This window comes from Harmonia axyridis, chromosome 4 (genome assembly GCF_914767665.1).
Source record: "Harmonia axyridis chromosome 4, icHarAxyr1.1, whole genome shotgun sequence".
NCBI lineage: Eukaryota > Metazoa > Arthropoda > Insecta > Coleoptera > Coccinellidae > Harmonia > Harmonia axyridis.
This window is the reverse complement of record NC_059504.1, coordinates 35,014,329-35,041,837: the sequence shown is the minus strand read 5'-3', so window position 1 is coordinate 35,041,837 and position 27,509 is coordinate 35,014,329. Positions and strand designations below refer to the sequence as shown.

The window sequence follows — 27,509 nt, the reverse complement described above, 5'->3', positions numbered from 1 at the left end:
ATTCTTTCAATCAACCAAAGGAAACAATTGTGAATAAACATGGAGCAAAATGAAATTACCAGAATGTTGGTCATCTGAAAAATTGATTCTTCATTTTATGTTCCAAGTGATTCTTCATTTTATGTTCCTTCATCCCATAAAAAGCAGCTTTGCAGTTCTCTATTAGTATTGACCAGAAATATCTCTAAAATGTACGTTTTTGAAGAAAGAAAATACACAAACTAAATGGTCCATCAATTGATAATTGTAATTTTTTTATTTTTGAGAATTTTCAGATTACATTTTGATGAACTTAGAATATAAATAGAGAAGGGAGTAGTCTGGGGTGGATAATAAAATAATGCCATATTTGTTATTTCTTATTATTCATTCAAATACTAATTTTGGATTACGTTCATTTATTCAAAAGAGAAGTGCAATGTCCTTATATGTTATATTTACAATTACTTCATTTTATGTTCATTTTAATACCTATATTGAATATATACAAATTACTAACTAAAGTTCATGAATGTCAGAAATAATGAATATGAAAAAGGTTTAAGGTCTCTCTTTTACCTCTAGTCAATTATACCAGCTTATTCAAGGATATGAATATTTCTTCATCTTTTATGGAAGCTCTTAGTCAAAATGTCATAGAAATCGAACTATAGTGCTAGTTCTGAATTGAGTATAACATAGTAGCAAATTTGGTGCTAGAAATTTGTGATGAACTACCAATTATTTGCAGAATTGATTCATAAAAAAGCGAATATCACGTCGTACTGTATCTGGCCATTATATACTCGATCCAATCAAGATAATTGTACACCAAAGTGTATATTCCATACTTATTTCTTCTGCCACATCCTTTACCAAAGCTGGTAATTCCTTGAATCTCGTAGGTTTCTTCTGTATTGCTTGTATGTCGTGTACACAGTAGACCTCCGCCACTGTCCCCCGCACAAGTATCGGATTTTCCAGAACGCCACCCAGCACAAAGCATATTTTCTGTTATACTTAACTCCTTGTAGGCCCATTTACAGATTTCTTTGTTGACTATCGGAATCTGTGAAGAAAATAAAATGTGAAATTCCTGAAGATTACTATACTGTGTAAATAATAGTTCAACGTCTGTGTATCAACATTAAATTAATTTCACGGCATTCAGATTCCGAATTACTAGTTCGATGCTCTAGCCAACTGAGCAATATTATACTCTGTATTATTCAATATGATATCTGAGTCACTTTTCAATAGGAATGGCAAAAACTGATTTGATTTGCTATTGTTTGCGAACGCATACATATTTTGTTTTGTTTGTATTTGACCGGGTATAAAACGTTGTTTCGCTAATTCGGGATTATTTTATCGTTTTGTGATTCTTTTTAATTGTTTACCCTAACGGAAAAACATCATTTTTCCAAAGTGTGTTTTTGGTGTTAAGAGAAGACTAGTAGGTACTAGCGGGCCTTTTTTCGTAAGTAATATAAGGGCATCTAATTTTTCCGAAAAGAATCGAAAAAACACGTTGCTAAGTAATATTTTGACAAGAAGCATGAGTGCTGGTGGCAACAAAAATCCGAGTCGAAGACGAGGATTTTTGCACCTGCACGAATGCTTTTTGTCAAAAAATACTACTTTGCAATGTGTTTTTTCGATATTTTTCACAGGAAAAATTAGATGCCCGAATGGTATTTGACAAGACTATTTCCTGAGTAACAGATTATTCTGCATGCATTACCTATGTATAGGTATTAATTTGAAAACTGAAAAACAGATACTCAATTTTATTTCGTCCAAAATACTACAAATTTAATTATTTATGGTACAATTAAAATATAAATTGCAATTTTGGTACACGGTAGGGTTATTGTTTGAAACTTTTGTTGATTCATTGAAGATGTGGGGTGTAGGTACATCATTAATGTAATCTGTTGAGTGAGAAGCGGGAGGAGTGACTGCAGGATCTTCTGTTTTCTGCTTTTTAGCTGGAGGTTCTGAGGCGTCACTTCTAAGGATGTTTATGATGTTGGAGTAGTGCTCATTATCCATTTGCAGATAAGGTTTAATTGAGTTGGCTGAACTGTGGCCAGTAATTTTAATTAATTGTTGTTCACCTACCCCTGCTTTAGCGAAGTTACTGACTGCTGTGGACCGCATAGAGTGGTTTGTTATTTTTATTCCTTTTGTATTCAATCCTGCCTTCTCTGCCGCTTCTTTGTCCATTTCGAAAGTTCATTTTTTCCCACTGGAGTGTTTTTGTACCATCCACTTGAAAGTTCTTTGTTCCATGATGGGTTAATCGTTAAGAATAATCTATCAGTTGTTATTCTAGATGAACGTTTAACCATCAGAATTTTAAATAGGCGGACTGGACAAAAGGTTGGGTTCTTCGTGTTAGGGACCAGCCATTTACTTTCGGCCATTTTTTTTTTCTCCACCCTGTGCCGTTTTATTGAAGAGAGGATTATATTCTACTCTTCCTAAAAAGTTGGATTTTTGAAAATCAGTTATTTAAAAAAATGTGTATTCTACCTGTTTTTATCCCAGAATTATCCACTTCCTCTTTAAAATAATGAACTTTGTAGTTTACTGCTTCTCCACCTCTCCAGGCAAGTTCCACTGAAGCGATATGGTAAAATTTCCGTTGGAGTCCTGCTGGAGTGTTTTCATCCCATAATGAAACCATTGCATAATACTCATCCAATTTCAATGAAGCAGAGCTGCACTTCCTTTTATTTGCACACGTCTGCAAATTCCTTCTTTTCGCATTACGAGCTTCCCTACTAGACTTACAGATAATGTCTTTAAATGGGTCAAAAATTATTTTCCACTTCACAAAATACATTTCTTGCATTTTTTTGCAACGGTGTTCCACATTGTCTTCACAACTAGTTCTTTGTAATTTTCACCGTTTTCCTTCTTCATATTCCACGCCCAATCTTTCAGAATTAGGTTTAGTTGTTCTAAAGTTGTGTTTTCCATAAGCTCATAGTTCTTTGCTTTGCAGAATGTCATGAACTGTTTCCATATTGAAGTATGAGTTCTGAGGGTATTATACGGTATACTTTTCTCAATCGCCAGATCAATATTAGACAAAGAATCGCTTCCAAAGCGACTCATTTTCACGATATAAGCTGACTAACTAGCACTTGACAATAAAATCAGAAAAAATTGTTGAGCGTCGTTTTCTGGTGTCCTTGGAGATTATAATTACGTTTGTTTTCAAAGGTATTGTAATTTTTGGTGACAACAACTGTCAAGTTTTGCCTCGGGTAAACGCGAATAAACTGCTGACAGGTCCTGCCAAACAGTTTTTCCACCTAGAAACCATTTGTAATTCAAAATTGCGCGTTTCTGATTGGTGCAAATTACGACGAGGGAAATAGTCAATTAAATGAATAACCAGATGAGAAACTATTCAATAATGCTAATGGATAAAGCTCACACGTACAGCTCTCAAAGAGGTCATGTTGAAGATCATGCATTTGTGCAGTGGAGTTCGTAGTAATGCATTAATGCGCGAGGGAATTGCGCCTGGTGTGAACGCCGCTTTAGGAACAACGCTCCGTAATTGGGTGGTTGAATCATTCAACCAGAAATGCGAAGAGTAACTATCGAAGTCCCGAGATGATATACAATTTTTATTTCATAAATATTTTTTTTAAATGATTTTGATATTTCATGATAAAAAAGACATTTAACGAATTAAAGTGATTTTCCTAGAATGTACTCACACTGGTCTTTGAAAAAAAAAAACGTTAGTTTCTGATATGATATTACCGACTATCTCTAGTGCTCTAGTTGAACTTTTTCTACTTAGTTCTGATGTAAAGGTTGGATCAATAAAGGAGTAATATAGGAATTGTATATCCAGAGTCACTTGAATTAGTCTACAAAAACGCTTGGCTTGGCTTGGCTTGGTGTGACTGTTATATTTATTTTGGCATTGATATAATACTGTCCATGTTTGATAATACTTCAAAAAATTGGAGAAAGTGAATTTTCATTCTCATACTCACCTTCGATTCCCTAAGCCTCGTCACACCACGTGTTGCCGAAGATCTCGTTTTACCCCAACCCATAACTGAGCAGAGCTCCCTAGGCCTCGGTCTTCTGCTAGGCAAACAAGCTATTGGTGTTTTGACGGAAAAGGGGAGTTGTAGTAGCGCTATATCACCATTAACAGTTCTTTGATTAAATTCGGGATGTTGATAGGACTTAGAGACGAACATTTCTAGTTCTCTTCCTTCGGTGAAAGTGAGATCGTGTTCGTTAAGGCGGACTATGAGAAAGTTGCGAATACAGTGACTCGCTGTTAAGACCCATTCAGATGCTATAAGAGTGCCGCCGCAAAAGACTTCCTGAAAAATGTTTTTGTTTAGTGTTTTTATCCGAACTTTTCTAGGCCAGGTGGATACTGACCGACAAAAAAGATAAATGTATATGTATACATATATTTAGCCGATTTTAATAATAATAATAATAAACCGACTTTATTCAACAAATGTACATACATTTGCCCCGAAAAGGCGAAGATTAGCTGAAGTTAATCTTGAACTCTTAACCTTTTCAGTTTACAAGATAAAAAAAAATAAAACAAAAATAATATAAAAAATAACATTTTACAATTTCAATAATATTGATTTGATTATCAGCAGAGGAGAAAAAAAAACAAATAAACTAGTAAGTACCATAATACAAAAATACAATGCGACAACAATGTGGCTAGTCATGCTGATCCAGCAGTTCATTTTTAATGACTTTTCTAAATTTGGTTATTGGTATTGATAATTCCGGTTTGAAGGAGTTAAAAAGTTTTACTGCATTGTAAGTAAAACTGCGTTCAAATAGAGCTGTCGAATGGCGAGACATGTTAAGTATCTGTAAATGTCTGGTGTTGTGATTGTGTATATTATTTCTGAAAACGAGTTTGTCATAAAGATAGGGCGGACTTTGAGTATTAAACAATCCATGCAAAAAAATAAGGAAATGGTATTTAAACATACTAGACACTCTGAGCCACTTCAACTGCAGAATACATTGAGAAATGTGATCATATTTCCTCAAATTAAATATAAATCTACAACAAGTATTTTGCACACGTTGAAGTCGATATTGAGTGACTTTATCAAGACATGGGTAATAGACAATGTTACAATAATTAAGAAGAGATAAAATCAAAGACTCTGATATTTGTTATATAACAAATGTTTAATAACTCTCATCTCTTGCTCAAATGACTAGAATTTGAGCTCCATCATGTAATTCAGTGGGAAAAAATGAGGAAAGCACGTGACGTATTACATCTGAAATATACAGTAATGTATGTATAATCTGAACAGAAAGTTGGCAGGACCCGTTCGGATTGTAGGAATCATATTGAATCTATCTATAATCTGAATGTCTTTTGGATTATAGAAACATTTCTAGAGCGTGTGAACTCATTTTCATAAAAAATACTTGACTATATAAAAATATGTATTTCTGCCCATCAAAGACATGAATTGAATGATTGAATTGATCGCCTCTTTAGTGGACACTTTCTGAACAGATTCATCTTCGTTGTCAGAGCTTTCATTTTCCTCAGTGGCAATGCTCTCATTATCTTCCTAAAACCTCTTGCGTCTCAATTTTCTTCGTTATCACCTCATGTCAAGTTTTGATTTTCTGTTTCATCTATTGGATCATAGTACGATTTGCTCTGTTTACTAATTACACTGAATCAAAACCTTGATCTAGTCCTTCTCCTGATACTTCAAAGGAATTAAATCTTCTGGATTCCACTCTACGGTTCGGATTGCAGAGTTCAGGCTAGTCGGATTATACATATATAATAATAATAAATAAGTTTATCAAACATAAACATTGATCGCAGAGGCAAGAGCCTGTACGCGATTAATAATTTATAATTCTTCAAAGGTTTACAGTATATCTATAAAAAAAATATGAACTCCTGCAAACATAAAAATGAACCAAAATTCCCTTATATTTCAACTTAAGAAGAAAAGATAGAGCAAAAGTATGTAAGGACCAACACATCAAGGTACCAATATTTTTCTCCAGGAATATATGCAACTTATTGTCCAGAATAATCTATTAAGGATGGATAAGTAAGTGGAAATATTGTCACTCTTTCTCATTCACCCATGCCCTGATTCTGCCTTTTCGTTCCTTAGCATTCTGTATCTCTTTTATTTCCTTTGGAATCTCGTTATAAATGCTTGAGGCGAGATCATTACCAATCATTTTAACAAATTGCGACTTCGGATTATCCATACTGTATATATAAAGTTATGTGGTCAAGGGTGCAATTGACGCATAACTGAACAAGCGCTCAAAAGCTCGTGCTTATCTTCTTTTTTCGATAATTTTTCGTAAATTTCTTGAATTAGTAGTAGTAGTAACAGTTCTTTATTGTTCATAAACAAACAAATGGCAATCGACCTAAGGTCGTTCAGCCTTCTTGAATTATATTAAACAAATTCACAGTTTCATTTCTCGCCCGCTTACGGCGGTCCTGTTAGATGTTCAAATTGTACATTAACCAATATAATGAATTTATTCCATTTGTCTCTTCCACACTGTATATTATAGTATTCATTAATTAATTGTCTTCACCGACTTCAGATATAGAATCGATAACTTCAAGTCGGACGATTTTTCTGCACTTTTTTTCACCACTAGATGGCGCTAACTTTCATTCGCAATTAACATTGAATTATGGGAAATTAATAAAAATACTTACACCATATTGATTGATGAGTGCTACATGCCATGGCCATTTATATCTTGGAGATTCACTTCCTCCTATAATTTTCAGCATGAAAGTCTTTTTGTATTGCAGACCGCAATTTGATTCACTGCTCATCAATCGTCTTTTGCGAACAGTCTTGTCTTGAAGAGTATACAGTTTGCCATCTGAAAAAATTTAAAATAAAGAGAAATAAATAATACCTGTTTTTTTTCTAAAGGTTTCAGTCAGAAATGAATATAAAAGTTGAGTGAAGCATCGATGGGAAGTCAGAAGCTAAAAATTGATGTGTGTACAAGCCGCTACATAAAACCAGTAAGAAATCGATCTACGCAGAATAAAAAAATTGAAAACGATGCCAACCATATCACGAAAACAAATACAAAAAACACTGCAAATTAATGTCGCACAATGCTTCCTCGTCCTTTGCTGCTAAAAAGTCAGCACTCAACAGTTTGTACCCGGTTTTCGGACTTGTAACAATTATTGAATTTCTCGAGAAGCTCATATTAAGGGATGTGCAACCTTCTCCGTATATTCGAAAGAGATAACATTTCTATGGAACCTCTAACGCCCATATCAAATATTATCAAAATCGGACTGGTGGAACGCCATATATTGAGATATCGAGTAGGTATTCCACGATGGTGCATGAGCAAGGCGTAACTTATATACGAAAAAACTGAAATTTCGATCATCAAATCAGGTCCGGACTGTGGGGCTCAATGAATGTCACATCTGGAGATGAATTTGCTTGGAAAATTTTCACAAACTCGTGACTGGGACACATTGGATTTGTGTGAAGTTGCTCCATCCTGCTGGGACCATGTTTTTTGGTAATAATAGCTTAAATTTTTGTGCAAAATGATGCGGTATAGTGATGATCTATGCATATTTGAAGCAATTGCATGCTTTCGAATGGAGAGGTCGGGATCATCACGAACAGACCGATTAACCCGTTTCACTTTCTCCGTCGTTTTTCATTTCCGAACGAGAGGAATGGTTATCGCATCATTGATGTGACGAAAACCTCGAAGCAACTAAATCCCCAAGAGCCAGACTTCCGATTGACATATCACCCGTATTTTTCCGAATCGATGCATTCACACATTAAACATTCTTTCTTTTGAAACTCTTTGAATGAATACCAAATTTCATCAATATCTGTCAGCCATTAACTCCACAGGTTGTTCTGAATGAAAGCGCACTTTTAATTATTTCCTTCACCCCTGTGTATAACAAAAAACAAAGTAACTGAGGACGGCATCTAAACAGTCCATGTTCAAGAGTTCAAGAGGAATCAAGCTCCACAAAAAAATATTATTGCTGAAATCGTCCAAAATTTCAAGCAAAAACTATGAACTTCGTTGAGATTTTGTCCGTTCTCCTAATTTTACCGGTGTCTATAGAATGACGTGACATTGTCGGTACAATATCATTTATCATTTTTTTGGTACCTACAATCAGGGCGCCCCGGCAAAATAAAAGTTCGCCGCCCTGCTTTGCCTAATATCTCTGAACTTTCGTTGAAGAAGCCTCTGTATTTCCCCTCAGGCATCTTTTCAATTCCATATGTGTTAAGGCTTACAGAGGAAGAAGAAGAATCCTGCTTCGATGCTTTCTCCCACCATTGCCCCACCACCAGAGAGGGCTTCCAGTTATTCACTATTCACCAGTTATTATTCAATATTCACTCAGTTAACATACAGTCAATCAGTAACTCAACATTCATTACATATTCAACTAATCACAAGTTATTAATATTATAATTTTATACAGTGTTTGTGTTAATATATTAAGTAAAATTCATACGTATTTTCTTACAAACAAATCAAGCATAAACACCACAAGGTCCTTCGAGCCGAATCAATCATACATACAATCATTCCATATATACGTTCAATATGAATTCTTTTTTTTTTCAGTGACAATTCGTGTTAATTTCTTCTTTTTTTTAGTGAGTTTATAGATGAAAATCTCAACTCTTCTGTAGCAATAATAATAATAATAAAATTGGTTTTTTTGAGGTAAACTCACTTTGTCAAATGAATCAAAGAAAGTTTTTTCGATATCATCAAAAAATGTCCTACATTGTTTAAAAGTGCGACGCTCTATAAGTCTATAGTAAAAAGACGACGTAGTTCTTAAAGGTGCATTTAAGTATCTATTTGTATTTTCATAACAATAGTTGAGGGCGCTCCTGGTGATTTTATCATTTTACTACAAAGAGTGGAGTTTTCACTAAGAAAACAGTTTTGTGTCAAAAAATATGTCTTGTTTTATTGACTGACTGCGCTCCTTAAATTTGGCGCCCCGGCAAAATGTCCGGATTGCCGGTCCTGGCGGCGGCTCTGCCTACAATTTCCTTCAGGAAATGAAAAAAGATCTTGAAATAATAAATATTCTTGAAAAATCCGAATTTTTTGCTATCGATGTATAACATACAAACATAATGCATTTAAATTTGAAATTCACAATCAAACCAATGCTTTTATTGAGAATTACTAGTTCTCAGAAATTTTTGTTTTGTTATATTCTTGACGACCCTCCCTGCAAATAACCGAAATTTTCTGAAAAAAATATATTCCATTCTTAGACAGATTCCATGGGTTATCGCATCAGAAAAACTTACATATTTTTTCCGTTTGAGAGCGATATAGCTTAATTTTTTAATACTTCGTTCAATCGATATAAGTACCTAATATCAAACATATGGACAAAATTGGTATTGATCTCGAACCTGAATATATGTATATATATATTCATATCATTTATTTATTTATAAAATCAATATGTTCAAGCTCTTTACTCAAAATTCGAATATTACAGACATTTGACAAATTGGTAGCCCATAGTTTACTGGTAGCCCATAGTTTACTGGTAGCCCATAGTTTACTGGAATAGGCGCTGAACTAGTCAACTCCTTCCGCAGAAAAAGTAGAGACGTTTTATATTAGAGTGCAATTTACATTGGAGTATGATTGATCAAGCAGTTTTTCAATTTTTAATTTTTCAAAGCATAAGTCAAATGTTATTTCTTAGGACGATTTCGAAAAGTATCATTTCGAACAATGATACAGAAATAGACCAATAAAATACAGTTCTTACCTGATGCTTGCTCTTCGGCTTGCATCAAATTGTAAACGTAAATTTCACACTCTGTTTGACCACGATAACAATAGGCATTTTGAACTTGTCTCCTCTTCTTGCATCGTCCTCTTTTTCTGCAGTATCTTTTTCTATAAGTTCTACAATTATGATTACACGTTGACCATTCTGACCATGAACCCCAAACCGATGGATCCACAGTCTTGGGAGACATTTTCTGAAAAAAAAATATATTCACTATAAATTTTGCCTCGGAGAAATACAGAGTTCTTCAATAGAGGCGGCTGTCACTTTTGAAGCTGTCATCTTTCGACATTTGACAAGTAAAAACTATGCTAAAAATGAAAAGAAACACACTTCAACAACGCATTAAAATTGTTAAAATTCACTTAAAAAATGGTGAAAACTCTGCACTCACAGTTCCCATTTTTAGGTCGCCGTGGAACACCTCGGCCGGCAATAGTGAAACTGGTGTCAAAATTTAAGCAGTTGGGACAAGTTAGTGATGTGAAGAATCGAAACCGTGTGTTCGCTCAAGAACAATTGAAGATATTGCTACTGTAGCCCGTAGTGTAGAGTGTAGACGAAATACCAGAGGTTTGTTGATTCCTTGTCGAAATTGGGAATTAGGCATAAGATAAGGTTTATTTCAAAGCTCCAAAATCGATTCAAATCTTTAAAGATGGAATTCGTGAAGTTATGGAGGACATACAGCCTCGAATATACGAATTGGTCATGGAAATTTTCATGAAAAGGATATGGTGCTGCAACCGTAGCCTTAAAGCTGATATCATTTTCCATCGTTGATATGACATTAACGATTTCATCGCTGATCAAATTGAATTTCATTTTCTGAATCAACTCATTTTTCTAAGAGGACAGAAATTCTTAGCACAATGAGTTGATTCAGAAAATTAAATTCAGTTTGACCAGTGGTGAAAAAAATTTGAAACGTTGCAGGTTTTCCGAAATTTTGATGTTTTTTTCAAGGTTCTTTACCTTTTCTGAATTGAGCACTCGAAAATACTCTTATTTGACCAAAAATCGTAACTTCGAAGGTTATACATAACTGACCACACTCAATAGAATATTGGACAGAAATGACGTGGCAAACCCTGTATCTCGCTTATGCTTCGAAAGATTCTCCCGGTGTCATCTACATGACTGTATAGGTTTGTCCGGTATAAAATGAAACACCCTGTATACTCGGTTTTTTATATCAAAATGGAACTTCTTATTGTAAAACACTTTAAATCTAAATGGCCATGAACAAAATGTTAATTTTTTGTTGTTTTTGTTAACAAGTGAAACTTTTCTCGTTCAGTTGTCAACTTGCGAAACTTGTTGTATCTTAACTTGCCAACAATTGATCCAGACTACATACTAATTAATTTGTTGGTTTCAGTTTCAAAGAAGGTTTTTTGTATTCATACAGCAGCCGATATTTTTCATCATGAGTCCCTGAAAAAAGGACAATATTTACGCGAATGAATAATCAGCTTCAATGACAGTGAGCACAAGCATGCTCTGCATACTCATCTAGAAACAGTCTCTTTCGCAAGAGTGATTCGGTAAATATTTCTGAGATAAGAAAAGTTGTCTCTTGTTGCTTAATAAGTCCATGCAATCTTTATTCGCATTTAACACCATTTAGACAACAATATTATCAGTAACTTTTAGCTTCTTAAGAAACTAACACTGTTGTTGAAAAGGAGTTAAACACAAACTCATTGAATAAGAATTTGATTACTTCAACTTTAAATATATTATAGAGGGTGTTTTTTTTCGAGGTATAGAACTTTAAGTTGGCATTACTGTTCAAGATGGCGACCGATTCAACAGATGTCAAGTGATTTATTCTCAGTTTGTTTGGCAATTCATCATGAATAGACTCACGACTGAACAACGCTTGCAAATAGTGCAATTTTATTTCGAAAATAATGGTTCTGTGCGGAATACGTATCGCGCACTACGTCCATTTTATCGTCGACAAAATCGTCCATCAGAGCAGTTAATTCGATTGACCACGGAACGTTTTCGCACCACGTTTACCCTTATTGATAACTCGCATCCCCAGAGACGCCGTACGGTGCGTTCAGAAGAAGCTATTGCTGCTGTAGAGCGTAGCATTGAGGAAGACCCGAATGAGTCTATCCGCCATCGAGCGCAGGAATTGGATCTGTGTCCATCCACTTTATGGAAGATTTTGCGGAAGGATTTTGGTTTGCGTGCTTACAAAATCCAACTCGTGCAAGAATTGAAGCCAAACAATCATCAAGTAAGGCGTAAATTCGTCGAATGGGCCCAAAATGAGATTGCCGTTGTTCCCGATTTTCATAAGCGAATTTTATTTAGCAATGAAGCGCATTTCTGGTTGAATGGCTACTTCTTCAAAAACGATGATGGCCAGAACGTTACAGTCAATGGTGATCGGTATAGAGCCATGATTACTAACTTTTTCATTCCTGAATTGAACAACCATGATGTCCAGGAGCTGTGGTTCCAACAAGACGGCGCAACATGTCACACAGCTCGTGCCACAATCGATTTATCGAAAGCCACGTTTGGTGAACGCCTAATTTCACGTTTTGGACCTGTGAATTGGCCTCCATGATCTTGTGATATAACACCGCTAGACTACTTTCTGAGGGGCTATGTAAAGTCATTGGTCTATGCGGATAAGCCACAAATTCTTGACCATTTGGAAGACAACATTCGCCGTGTTATTGCCGAAATACGGCCACAAATGTTGGAAAAAGTCATCGAAAATTGGACGTCCAGATTGGACTACATCCGAGCCAGCCGTGGCGGTCATATGCCAGAAATCATATTTAAAATGTAATGCCACAAGATTATCTTGCGGATAAATGAAATTCATGTCAATCGAATAATCCATCGTTGTTTTATTGCAATTTAAAGTTCTATAGCTCTAAAAAAAACACCCTTCATAAACGCTGTACTTTTCACTTTTTTCTGTTCGCCCTGTATATGAAAACTAACGGAGGACAGCATCTGAACAGTTCCCGGGGAATCAAGCTACAATTCAAAAATCGGTCGAAGGGTTCAAGAAAAAAATGAACTACAAAATTTGTTGAGATTTTGTCTTTTCCCTAATTTCCCTAATTTTGCGGGTGTATATATTTCATATAATTCTTCTTCGATTTATATAATTTAGTCCGGGGTAAAAACCTCTAATAATTTCCTGTACCCTTCTTGGTTTAGATTTTTAGCTTTTAGTATATGTATTTCTAACTTTCCCTAAATCAGTTTAGTATAAGTTACCTTTAATTCATTCTCTGAGTCAACGAACCTTCTCTCGTAACACCACATGAAAATCGTCTTTTCTTCTCTTCTTCTTACGCATGCATTTTTTCTTTTTACACTGTCTCTCCTGATATACTTTAGTGAAATCACAGGAAGGTTGCAAACAAATCTTCATTCGTTTCTGAACACATTTTCGGCATTTGGACCAAGTCGACCACTCAGACCATTTTATATCAGTACTATTTGAATATTCCTGTAGTTCATATGACGGCGTTGTTGAGTTGACCATTTCTTTCGTAGAAACGAGTTTATCGGTAAGGGCTTCGCTGTGAACTTTTTGGAACTGAAAATAAGGAAAAAATTACTACTACCACTAGAAATAACGTTATGGGAACAGTTGAAAACTTCAAATTTTTTTTTTTCCCATTTCAGAACAGCACGAGGAAACCCCTTGATACAATACAAAGATTAGCCAGTATTTGTATCACTGGAGCTATGAAAACGTACCCAACTTGCGCATTGCATATCATTATAGACCCCACACCATTTCATCTTGTGGTAGAAAGAGTGGCATATGAGTCCACTTTTAGACAATCCAGGGAAGGAACCGGTAATGAGAAAATTAGGAATCAGACAACCTGGTCCTCCCTGACCAATTACATACCATCGGCGAGCCTTCCCAGTGACGAGATGATAAGGAAAATTAGAGAATTAGAGAAAATCTTTACTACGATACTAAGTAGAAAAGAAGATTGGGAAAGGGAGTCTACAATCCCAGTTCTCAAAAATAATACCAGACATGTGAGGGGTGACTTGATTACCACATACAGAGCACTTCATGAGTTATTCAACGCTAACTTAGCCAATCTCTTCTGCCTGAATGCTGATACACGACTGCGTGGCCATAACTACAAACTGGCGAAGGAGAGTTTCCGGTCCACCAGCAGAGAACTGAGAGAAAACTTCCTCCCCAATAGGGTATTCAATGTATGGAATGCCCTTCCGACAGCAACAGTGAACGCTCGTTCGATCAACAGCTTCAGGAATGTCCTGGATAGATGGTTCGCGAGTGACTCTTTTTGAAGTTTTAAGTGGGTTAGAGTAAATCATTCTTTCATAAAAAAATTATTTTTTCAATGACAATTCGTGTTGATCTCTTCTTTTTTTAATGAGTTTATAGATGTAAATCCCAACTCTTCTGTAGGAATAATAATAATAAATGGTTCCAAACCCATGACGAGGACTGGTGATCGAGTATTCGGGACTGGCCTAAATGCTCACTATCGTTAGCCCACCGTCTGAGAGTCTTCCAGGCAGAGATATTTGCAATAGAAAGATGTGTTAGAATTAACCAAGCTAAAAACTATAAGAAATATGATATAGCGATACATTCTAATAGTCAGGCTGCAATCAAAGCACTGAGCTCACATATAATCTATTATGTAGTGGTATTGAAGTGCCGAAGAAAACTCAATGAAATATGCAAGAATAACAAGGTCTTTTTAGTCTGGGTTCCCGGCCACTCGGGAATTAGAGGGAATGAGAGGCCAATACACTTGCCAGAAAAGGAGCTCAAACTATATTCATTTGGCCTAGAACCTTACTATTGTATAGGCAAATATACCTAAAAGGAAGAGTTTCAAGAGAAGGAAAAAATCGAAAGAGTAACACTCTGGCGGAATATTCTTGGGTTGGACCACTCCAAAAATATTCTTCGCAACTTTAATACTACGAGATCAAAGTATTTGGATTTCAGTAAGAATAAATGCTACAACTCCTCATTGAATTCCTCACTGGGTATTGTCGCCTTAGGAAATACTTCATGAGAATGGGTCTAGCCGAAAACGACAAGTGCAGATTCTGTAGGGAGTAGGAAGAAACTCTGGATCACCTAATGATGCCTCGCCATCACCAGCCAACGTAAAATCTGCTTTGGACAAGAAACTTGTAGGAGTGAGGAAGTAGCCTCCTTGAAGCCATCCCAGATACTGAGTTCATTAGAACTCTGTAACTGGAAGGCGAGCTGTAGATCACGATATGGGCAGAATAACTCTGATGGGCGACACAAAAAAATAGTCCATTAGGTCGCAGTGCAACGGAACCCCCTTAATTAAATATTCATTCTTACTGCCTATTTCGTTTTGCAAATTAATATAAAAATTTTGATAGGACCATTGAAACTAGGGACAAAGTTTTACTTAATTTTTACCTTTGAAATTGATAAGAAGAAACTCATCATATGTACTAGTCGTCTTAGAAAAATATAAATAGGAAATAGATAAGTTTAATATATTATTGTTTATGTTATGAGTCAGTTTGTAATTTTTTCTATACGCAACAATAACAATAAATTAGCATTTGGCATTCAGTTGATATTTGTAGTTGTTGAATATGTCGGTCAAATCTGAATTTTTTTGACAACTATATCAAAATTGATTAATTTGATTTAGCCTTTATGAATATATTTCTTATCATATTCCTACGAAATACATTTGGTTTGAGACCGGAGATAATAATTTTGTACTTGTTATTCTATTTTTAAAAATACCGTTCAATTTATCATTATTTACAACAAACTACGTCATAAATCAAAAACTTTTCAAATTAAAGATTGTCTGCATTTTTCGTTATTTTAAATTTGTACATGAAGATTCATCATGGAAAAAGAAAAGATCACTGATGTGGGACCAGAAGCGAAACATTCATATGTGTGGACTTTTAATATTTAAATAAAATTAGGCGAATTTTTCGGCAGAAATAGCCTTTTTCGATTCTGCAAATACGTAGTATTATAAGACAGTTTGCGGTTTGGACCAAATATGTATAGGGTGTTCATAAGAAGATCATGAACTTGGACAACTCAAATTCATTAAAAGTCAAGATTTTCAAATTAGAACATATATTTTTTATTATTTCAGTCGATTAAATTATTGGGGGTTAGTAAAGCAAACCCTATACCTAAAATGAATACTTTGTTATCGAGTTATCGAGAAAGAACCTTAAATGACGAAAAAACGCAATATCTCACTGTGGGAAGTATTCTGAACAACTCAAGGTTTTCAAATTAGAACCTATATTTTTTTATTATTTCACGTGAAATGAATAATTTAAGAATCATTGAGGAAGAACTTCGAATGAGGAAAAACCGTCATTTCTAACTGTGTGGTGTAGTCTGTGACTTCCGGAAAACACAGAAAGAGACTAAAATTAGAAATTACGGTATTTCCTCATTTGAAGTTCTTCCTCAATAATTCTTAAATTATTCATTTCAGGTGAAATAATAAAAAATATAGGTTCTAATTTGAAAAACTTGAGTTTTGATGAATTTGAGTTGTTCAAGTTCATGATCTTCTTATAAACACCCTGTTGGTTAAATTCGCAAACAGTCTTATCATACTACATATTTGCATAATCGAAAAAGAAAAAAATTGAGTCCTTATCGCCATCATTTTTTTCATGAGAATCCCATTAACTCATGAACCGTTGAGTTTTTATTCAAGGTATGCCGAAATTTCATCAAAAAAGCTATCTGATGATGCAATAATATACTGGATATGCCATTTGAAATAAGGAAGTAGTAGTTAGTTTCCGGTACAACCGGAAGTTGTAGAGATCTGAAAATATTTTAGGGAGAAAGATCATTGTCTCAAACTCCAATATGCAAAATGCAATGATTAGTTTTCCATAAACATCTAATAGGCCATCCCGGTGAATCACCCTGTATCTGTATCCATAACATCGAAGTTAGTTTTATCGAAAACGTTACGTCCTAGAAGCTTTTGAGGAGGGTACCAGAAAAAGGCTGTCTGAGTAATCCCTATCCTCATTGGCGTAGAGGTTACGGGTGACTGAAGACACGGGTCCCCCGAAAATTACGGCAATGGGGAATTGTAGGAACTCAACAAAAACATGAAAATATTGGAAATCCTCTGAGTAAATATCCTCCAAAATTCAAATGCTTATTATCTCAACTCGTTTAGAATTTATAAAAAAAAAATTTCTTCAAAGCCTGTATCTCTGAAGGAATTCGAGACGCAAACAAATTTACTTGAAAATACATCATATTTCAACTAGAACTATCACTTTTCAAAGTTATGAGCTGGTCTTTAGAATCACCCTGTCTAATTTCTAATTCGAATTGAAAATTTTGTATCAACAAATAAGGCAGATGGATCTTGGAGATGGCCAATTATCAATATACTGATTCATCAAGGACTTGTCTCAATGAGTTCCAATTTTGTTAGTGTAAGTAGGTTAAACGTTTTCCGAACATGGGTTCAGTAGTAGGTGGTTGAATAAATCTTATTCAATTATTCTAATTGGAAGAGTTTGAGAACAATTCAAGCTCAACTGATTTTATTACGGTTTTTTTCTGAATGGCCATGCATTGATAGATCGATTGAATGGAAACCTATATGTGTCGTTCTGTTTCTATCCAACAAATAAATTGCGTAAGGTTCTTGTCATCATTTATTACATCGTTGAAGTTTAATGGAACAATTTTGAAGGTATGCCATTAATGATGGGAAATTATATCAGCCTAATGGCCACCTCAGCTACCAGTTGCAGCTCTATATACTTTTCATGACCAATTCGTACATTTGCGGCTGTATGTACTCGATAACTTCATGAATTACATCTTCAATATCTTGAATCGATTGTGGGGTATGGCATTGACGTGGCCACAATGAAAAAGTTCTCAAGGTGTTGAATCACAAGATCTTGATGGCCAATTGTGATCACCTCTTCGTGTAATAACACAGCAAGGAAACTTTTCTTGCAAAATTGCGATTGGTTCGTTTTTTTTTTGTATCACGTTGTGCTGTCTTCCTTAAAATAAATTTTGTACATATCAAAACCTTCCACCAAATCATGTTATAAAAATTATTAATAAATAGGTCGTCGCAATCCATCATCGTAACACTTCCATCAGATGTTAACTATTAACATAATGCATAATATTACCATTAAGTATTACATGGTGTGTCAGTAAATACATATATATCTACATAGAAGGTATGAAGGTATATGGACAATTTTACTTAAACAATTCGGACGAACATTATAAGTGATCAAATTTGTATTTTCAGAATTCTTCCATGGTATAACAAGCTTTTTGTATTAGAAAGCTTTTCAGTTTCTTCTTTAGTTCCTCTTTCTTCATTATTTTCATCGTTCTGGTATGCAGTTGTAAATCAATAAAGCCTAGTGGTTGACACTTATTTGGGATGTCAATACCCTGTGATATTCTTCTGTTTAGTCAGAACTCTATGGCTCTCAAGTCTTCCTCCCCAGAATATAATTTCATAATTAATGAGGCTGTGAAAAAAGCAAAGTATGTTGTTTTGGCTGCGATTTTTCCTGCTAGCTGTTTGGCCCTCTTGATCGTATATGTTGCAACCAATAATCTCTTGATTAGGTGATCAATATGTGCATGAAATTTTAGATTCGGCTGCAATTTGACGCCCAGAAACTTCAAAGTGGTATCGACTGTTGGACGAAACTCGAATGTGATGTATTTGGTTTTGACTTTGTTCACTTCGAAGTTTGTTCTCCAAAAACTAGTTTTCGGCTTCTTGTCTTGTTATCAGGGATTTCATCTTTTCTCCTGATTTTTACCTTTGTTCAATGTAGGTGAGTCGTCAACATACAATGATTGGGCATCGGAATGGATATTAAAGGGTAGATCATTTATGTAAAATAGGAATAGTATCGGTCCCAAGATGGATCCTTGAGGTACTCTCCGAATACTATCTCCTTCCACTCAGATAACCGATCCCCGAGCTGCACCTTCTGGAATCTTGATTTCAAATATCTCTTGATAACTTTCAATGCTTTACCTCTAATTCCATAATATTTTAGTTTCTGCAACAGTATATCATGATCTATTGTGTCGAAGGCTTTGCTTAAGTCAAACCCTATCATCTCGCATTTTTTACCCAGTTGAATCAGCTTCATTTTGGAATACGTCCAATCACACCACCAGCCCAAAAACATTGAGCGACGCACACGATTTCGATTCTTCACATCACTAGCATGTCCCACTAGCTCAAATTTTTCCATCAGTATCACTATTGGCGTCTGAGAAGGTGCTTCGTGATGACCCAAAAGTGCTTTTGTTTTGCAAATTGTGATGCGAAGTTTATGCCATTTTTGTGAATTTCAACAATTTCATTGCGTATTTGAATCGTGTATCATTCCATTTTTTGTATTGCTATAGTTTTTACGTGTCAAATGTCAAAAGATGGCAGTTTCTGAAGTGAAAAATGCCCAGATAGGAGGCTATTCAAAATGAAACCCTGGAAAACCCTTTAAAATATGCAAAATGTTAATTTGCGAAATTTCGGGTACGGCTCTGAGTTGAATCACATGTTCAGTAAACAATGAATATCAATTAATTTGGCGAGTGTAAGCAAAATTCTACTACAGGAGCAGGGTGCCAATTGTTCATACTAAGATTTCCGTCAAGAAATTAACCATATCCAAGTACATATCATTAATTCTAGATCCAATTTTTCTTATTTAGTTAGGGCCATGTGAAAAATTGAGACATCGATTTGAAAATTGGAATGTCTATGAAGTTAATCTTTGATAAATTGATATTCTTGTTAATGCTTGTAATCATAGACTAGTAGACTACTTGTAATAACTCATTATATCACCTGGCAAGACTGTGCATACTAAACTAACCGTGAATACTTTGAACAACTTCTATGAATAATTTGGATCAATTTTATTGGTGAAATTTTGAACGTTTCTTTTAGATATTTTATACGGCTGAATTCAAAAGTCTGTCTGTAGGCTAAACTGATCAGAATTCAATATTTCGGGAAAAAACATCTAATCAGAATTATTGAAAAATATTCAAATTCTCCAATAATCCCCAGTCTTAAAAATAGACCTATACTCAATTTGTAGGTTAAATCTATAATTTCATTTAACGAGAAATAAACACGTTATCTGTTCTGTTAAAAATAATACGTCACTCAACAAGTCCCGGGTCTGGAACACAGATGGCACCACCAGTGCTTTAAAAACAATTTTTTCTTGTTAGAACCAAGCATCAAAAAATGCATGTCAACATTTCGGAATATAGAGTTAAGTCTGGATCGAGATTTTGAAGGTTGAGTGAAGCTACATCTGTTGTTGTTTAAAAAATTGATAAAAACGAGTTTCGTGCTCAGACAATGATTCAAAGGTGCTCCATGATAAGAAATTTGGCTCTAATGAAGAGTTGATTGCCTATTTCGAAAGCAGAGAAGAATCTTCATGCAGAACAGGTATTGAAAAGTGTTTTTACTGCTTTAGCCTGAGAGGTATTGACTAAAATATTGAAACACGATTCAGGGTCATAAGTAATGGGATCTTATTCTTCATGATGAGTATTTTCAACTTCCTTTATTTTGATCGTTCTACATTTTCATGTTCATACACCTTCGGTATGTTAATCTCAACTTGTATTGTTTTGAACAGACTACATTTTAGCCAAAAAATGTTTTGAATTGAGAAATGTCGGTCTCAGGAACAAAAAAAGTCTAACAAATTAAACTCTATTCTTTCACAACGTTTCGGCTTTCTTCAGGCGTCACAATATTTTTATCTACAGAAAATAGTCATTTCGACGTTGTGAAGGAATAGAGTTAGATTTGTTTGACTTTTTTTTGTTCCAGAGACCGATCCTTCCCAGTTTTGTATTTTGTGATTAGAAATGACCAAGCAAAATCTTCGCTTGAATGAAAGAAGCTTTTCTATCTATTTTTTTAAATTATGGGCGATAGAATCTTCAAACAATCTATACATCCGATCAGGAGATTCAAAAATATTTAGTCAACATGACCCTTGGCTTCAATTGTATCTGCGCCTATGTCCTCGGCTAAGGTTCATTAAAATTTTGAAACCAAAATAAAAATAACTGATCTCCATTTAACCTTTCATTGTCGTATGCTTCATTTCTCATGGCACAAATTAAACTCTGATAGGAATATGCCGATCTGAATCCAAATAAAAACAACAAATTCGATAATAAAAATTGGGTTAATAATTCAAACAAACGGTCAACGACATGCGGAGAGTATATTAAATTGCGACTTGTATTTAATGACTTCTGCAAGTACTTATGCGTTTATAACCCGTAATGTTGAGGATAATTCTGTGTCGCTTCTTGGGCATTAATAACAAGATCTAAGAATAGTAGGTAAATGCAATGGAGGGAAAAAAGATAGATGAGAAACGATCTGTCTGTTCCTGAAATAAAGGGCCTAATGTAAGAGGAGTTACCGGAGATATCCATTAATTTTTTAAGTTATTTTGAATGCAATCACTATCTTTCTATTTTCGATAATTTATCTTTGGGGTCCTTAATGCATACATGAACTACGATCCCCTGAATATTTATAGTTTAGGTATCAGTATAGGTACCTCTGGAAAAATGCCGACAAAATATCTTTCTACAAAACTAAAAGAAAAAGAGTTTCTCGGAAAGCGCTCGTCATTAATGCGCCTATTAGAGGCCACAGAATTGTGATATGTGTTAAACTAATTTATTATGATGTCATTGTTATCGGGTAATCTAGATGATTCTGAATATCCCCCTGAAATTCAAATAAACCAAATTTCAACCTATCCCCATCTGTTGTTACAGAAATTTTAGGCATATTTTTCCATATTATGCATAAATTTCCTTCGAGTCTGGTGACGAAATCAATATAAAAAATTAATAAATTAGTGCAATAATTATTTCATAAAATTAAGACGAAATGACAAAGCGATCTGTTCGGGAAACGAACGCTCAAATGGTAGATTCTTATTTCAGTATAAACAATACAGAATCTGGAAAACTACAGAACAATCGATAATGAGATTATCTACTATGATAAAATGAATATAAGAGGTAGAAAGAGATTGTGAGATGAAAAAAATTGTTCGTCTTCGATTTGAAAATTACATTACAACTGTCTGTTGGCCTATGTGTCCACAAATCCTTGTAAACGCCTTCTACAATTTTCATGTATAGGGTTTTCTAATAAGAGGTTTAATTTTGAATAGCCCGCTATCTGTGCAATTGTCATTTTTGAAGCTGTCATCTTTCGATATTTTACAAGTAAAAACTATGCTATTACTAAAAACGGAACGATGCACGCTTTAACACCTCAATGAAATTGTTAAAATTCACTACAAAAATGGTGAAAGTTTTGCAATCAAAATTCCCAAAACTAAAAGCATTTAGGGTCATAGTGAAGCAACTTCTCGAACGGCAATAGGGAAACTGGTGGAAAAATTGGAGCTCGTGGGACAAGTTAGTGGTGTGAAAAAAACTAAACCGTGTGCGTCCGTGAACAACTCAAAGTATTGCTGCTGTAGCAAGTAGTGTTGACGAAAACACATGTTTTTTCCTCTTACAATCTTGGGAATTAGACATCCCACAAACGTAATTTACAGAAAGAAGTCTTGACGCTTTTGAAATTCAGTTAACACAAGAACTCGAGTCGGTCGGTTACCAGCAACTTCGTATCTTTCCTGACTGGGTCCTTGACATGCATCAAAAAGATCTGAATTTTCAACGAAATATTTTTTACATCGAAGGCTGAGTTAATAAGCAAAATTGTTGAATTTGGGGTTCGGAAAATTCATCAATGATTGTTGAAAAGCCTCTCCATCCTGAACGTGTCACTGTTTGGTCTGGCGTGTGATTGGACCTTACTCATTTGAAAATGAGGTTGGTGCAACTGTTCGGGTGAATGGATTGCGCTACCGAACTATGATTAATGATTCTTTATTGGCCGGAATTGGAAGATATTGATGTAGAAGTTGTTCATTTTCAACAAGACGACGCTACATAACAAACAACGAAACAATTGCAATTTTTCAAGAAAAGTTTCCTGGCCTTGTTATTTCTCGAAGAGGTGATCACAATTGGCCACCGACATCTTGTGATTTAACACCCTTTGCTGTTTCTCTTTTCGGATTCACAATCGATTAAAGATCTTATAAGGATGGAATTCGTGAAGTTATCCAGTACAGTCACAATTGTGCGAATTGGTCATGAAAAATTTCATGAAAAGGATATGGTGCTTCAACCGTAGCCGTGCCGACCACAAGGAAATAATCACCTATTGATTTCTATTAAAATTTTTTTTTCCAATAAGAACATGAAACCTCTTATTGGAAAACACTTTACAAACGTAAAATTTTTGGGAATGCCATATTATCTTTCACTGATCCGATATATTGATGAAATTTGGTATATATATATATTCGTGTTGGCTCGTAAGTGTTTTACTGATTTCGATATGAGAGTCAGTATGGGCATCTGAATCAAGACATGAGTGGTTTCAAAAGAATTTCATCACTTCCGGATATATTGCGTGAAATTCATATGGGAACTCATTATTTCTCGTTGTGCCACTCAGATTTTTATGGAATTGGCATAGAAATTTTAGCATTCGAACATTATCTGTATATTCGGTGATAATTCGCAGTCTTTTAATTTAATAATTGGAGTGATTATCTACTCGAAATATCTGGAATCAAATAACTATGGAATCCCCCTCGAACATTTGCATATTTGATCAAAAATGCGGAAGTATACACCGATGTTTCAAAATATACACACACAGTATAATATTTATTTCAGGTCAATGAGTTGATATATTCTGTGGAAAAAATAATAGACCTTCAGGTAAAATTTTCATCGTGTTTATTTTATCTTGAAATCTTGGGTTGAAAATATCCTAGTCGATGACTAATAGATGTTTCATCCGTAAAACGATGAGTTGATTGATAAAAAAAAAACATAACCAACGGAAATATAATGAAAAAATTTAATGATGTTTTCCTTTAATTATCCTCTGAAAAAGAATGACTAACGCTACATAATTCGCAGATAATAAATATAATTCCTACCCGCCGAGTAGGTACCTTTGAGGTTCATACCAAATAATTAAATGAAAACAATGGTTGCTAAAGTCATGTGAAAAAACTACATTTCTCGTAATAAATCACGGCTGGTCGAGACCTTGCTCATGACAACTTATATGGGATTTTCTCACACTTAAAAGCAATCTTCAATAAAGGTGAAACAAAACTCGTCCATTAAGTTAAGACAGTCTTAAGCCTAATACACCAGAACTACATACTTTTCGAAAATCTACAGGAGAATTGTAACGACACGAGGTTTGGAAGAAGACACCAATCTACATGTGTAATAAATCGGAAATTTTCCGATTTATTACACATGTTGCTCCTAAAGTGGAGGTACAAAAGAAATTGAGAGATTCCTTGGATAATTAAAAAAAAGTCCTATAAGTTTTACTCAGCTCCGTCAACGAATTCAAGTGATGTCTTCTCTTGTATTTGTGAGTACTCATGATAATACTTAGACGAATTTTCCTCTTCTTGTGCTAGTTTACTGACTTCCTTTCAAGTCTCAGGGTGTTCCTAAATTGAAGGGTACAAAGAAAAATGAGACATGGATTATTTTTTGAAAAAAAAAGTTCTATAAACTTGGGCCTGCTAACGCTTTGTTTTCGAGATACAGGGTGTTTCTTGTAGTCCTACTTTTTTGTGATGATCCTACTAGTTAATCGAATCTTAATTTTCTTCGCTACGGATTGGGTAAATAACTACCAGAAATTAGGTATAATTAATTTATTAACTTGATCTTTGTGATGATTTTGATTTTCCTGAGGATTACTAATGGATTGTTTAAATTGTTTTACTGAAGCAAAGTTCCTTTAACAATATTTTAACTACCAGAGGTCAACCAAAAAAAAAGTTCTGGAGGAAAGAAGCGGGCAATGTTCCAAAAAAATATCACCCTGCAGATTTGCATTCAAAATTATGAAGAATACTTTGAACTGGAATATCTATACCAAATTTAAGTTGAATACCTTGAGAGAAGATGATATAGGAAAACAACTTGAAAGAATCAAACTTCAACACCCTCTATAACGAAAACAAAGTGTCTGTTTATAAGACTTTTTTCTTAAAATGATCCGTTAATCTGTCATTTTCGTTTATACCTCCAATTTAGGAACACCATGTATAGGTTAAAAATGGGGAGTCAGGAATTTCTGAGCAATAATTCACCAATTGCGCTCTTGGAGACCACATAACTTGTATAACCAGTTGCGCATAATTTTTATCACGGAAATATTGGATATCTCTTCTCCAATATTCTTCCTAATTTTTTTATGGTTCTGATTGAAATTTCGCAAGAAATTTAAATTTTTCATTTTTGTTCACATCAAAAATCTCAACTATGTCGGTTTTGTGGCCAAGAAAAGCAATTTTTTTCGATATTTTTTTTAACGTTATCTGATTCTGCTCCCGCGATCAATATGAAATTTTACAGCTTGAAATTATTATTTTACATCTAAACTGCAACACATCATTATGATTGTCTTCATAGTTTCAGAAGTACGGTATCATTAAAAAAAAATTTGTTTGAAATTATTATTTAACATTCAAATGCATTTTGTTCGAATTGTGAAATTAAAAATAAAAATTCGAACAGGCTTATTCACGGAACCCTCAGTCGAATTATGCTCATTATTGAACTCAATCGCAGCATTCGAGATCTGAACCTACCTTGAAAATTAAGATATTCTAGGTCTTACTGTTCGAAAGTTATCTTTGATACGGACGGACAGAACCGAATTTTAGGATAAATTCGTCATCAGAGAATCAAACCTTATAGTTTTAGACCATTACCGAAGCAAAATTAAAAAATACAGACGTTATGACGAAATTATAGAGCGAAAACCCAAAAATATCATAACAATATCTAGCAGAAATTCTTGTTTAAATTCCATAGCTGAACTTCAATTTTCATGAATTGAATTATAAAAACGCTGCTCTTCATGTATATATCAAACTAAATATGATACCGCGGATGGTTGGAAATTGAGAATCAAAACTTTCATCACAGTAGCGGAATAAAATTTCATACACTTACACTTCATATAACCCTTATAATTTACAAGAAAAGCTTTCAATATCAGTCGGACCAATTTTTATTCTATTTCGATTTCATTTTTAAAAAAATAGAAAGAAGCGCTTCGTTTTGCACTAAATTTTTCAATAACTAACTTGAACTGAAGATCGTTAGTTTAAAAAACTTTTGAGCTTTACTCGATAATTATGAAAGCAACAATAACAATAATTCTACTATTCGATTTCAATGAGTCGGGCAGCATGCTTCGAAATTTTCGATGAATGAATGAGATAAAAACTCGAATCACAAATGACACAATTTCAGCACCTTGTAAGTTGCGCCTCTGAATAAAATGCAAAATTTCAATAAAAACCTGAAATTTAAATTTCATAAAACTATAAAAAGTCCGAACAGTTTTGAATAAAATATGATATAAAAGTTTTGGTTAGTTATTATGTACGATGATTGTTTTACCAGAGAAGTGTTTTGTTTAGTTTTCAAAAGCGAGAAAAAAATTGACTAAAATCAAAATTACCGAATTATACCTATAAAAGAATCTGTTTTATAGATATCAAACTTAATATCACGTCGTTTCTCTCATTGAACTGAGTATTGTCCTTCTCGCCTTCCACGAATATCAACAAGTCATTAAAAATAAAAAAGAATACAATTAACACTTACTTGGCTATTTGTGGTGATAATACAGGATAGGCTCACGAAAAGGAATTTGAAGCTATACATTTCAATGAATCGAACTAACACAACAAACGTATGTATTTTAATGGTGATTTGATTAGCTCTTATCGGTTATCAAATATTTGACTACTGCAGAATGCGTTCGATTTCAGGTATTCATTTCGCACTTTCGTTGAGCGCTGAGGTATTTCGAATCAGCAGTAGTTGTGCAGAGGAAAACCGTGTGGATACTGAACATCGAGATGAATGAACGTGCTGCAGCATCGAGATGCTATCCATCTATTGTGCTCGGGAGCTTGTTTAACGTACCTTTTGCGTCTGCTTCATCTAAAGCTCATCAGAATGTTCGATTCTGGTGGAAAAGCTTCTCAAATAATTACTTATATTTGCATTCCTTTCACACGCTGAAATTGAAGGTGTGCAAATTCTTTCGCGTTATAAGGGGAGTCATTTACGATTTTTTGATAGAAACTTTCTGAAGTTGAATGAAAAATTATTTTATTTCGTTTTCAGTTTGATATGCATTCTGAGTAATTTTCAATAATTGTTTCGATAGCTTTTTGATTTGAAATGTATTTAGAGCACTGACTTGGCATCAAGGGCTTTTGAACACATATTTATCATGCGCTCTTGGAGACCAAAGAATTGTGTATTTAAATATATTCAGGGTGTTCAATCATAAACTGGACAAACATACATAGAGGACACCGGGAGAATCATTTTTACATTTACATATACCTCGTTTTTGAAGCATAAGCGAGATACAGGGTG

The 27,509-nt window shown here is 34.5% G+C and overlaps 2 protein-coding genes across 3 annotated transcripts in view; one reads left to right on the top strand and one right to left on the bottom strand.

Annotated features, from left to right (window-relative positions):
* Positions 1-346: 346 nt before the first annotated feature.
* On the bottom strand, positions 347-27,053 carry LOC123678299 (trypsin-like). Of its 2 annotated transcripts, XM_045615281.1 has the most exons (6): positions 26,724-27,053; positions 13,155-13,451; positions 9,845-10,061; positions 6,731-6,903; positions 4,005-4,346; positions 347-1,048 (listed from the first exon to the last, which is right to left on the bottom strand). In XM_045615281.1, exons 1-6 carry the CDS (start codon positions 26,781-26,783, stop codon positions 755-757), a joined length of 1,383 nt encoding a protein of 460 aa, XP_045471237.1. In that variant the 5' UTR covers positions 26,784-27,053; the 3' UTR covers positions 347-754. The 2 variants fall into 2 exon arrangements, with proteins under 2 accessions (XP_045471237.1, XP_045471238.1); XM_045615282.1 differs by lacking the exon at positions 26,724-27,053 and having other exon boundaries at positions 13,127-13,315.
* Positions 1,327-27,509, top strand: part of LOC123678296 — a 51,596-nt gene continuing 25,413 nt past the window's right edge. Inside the window, exon 1 of the mRNA XM_045615275.1 lies at positions 1,327-1,459. The gene's annotated coding sequence lies outside the window, so the exon portion shown is untranslated. The remainder of the gene's footprint in view (positions 1,460-27,509) is intronic.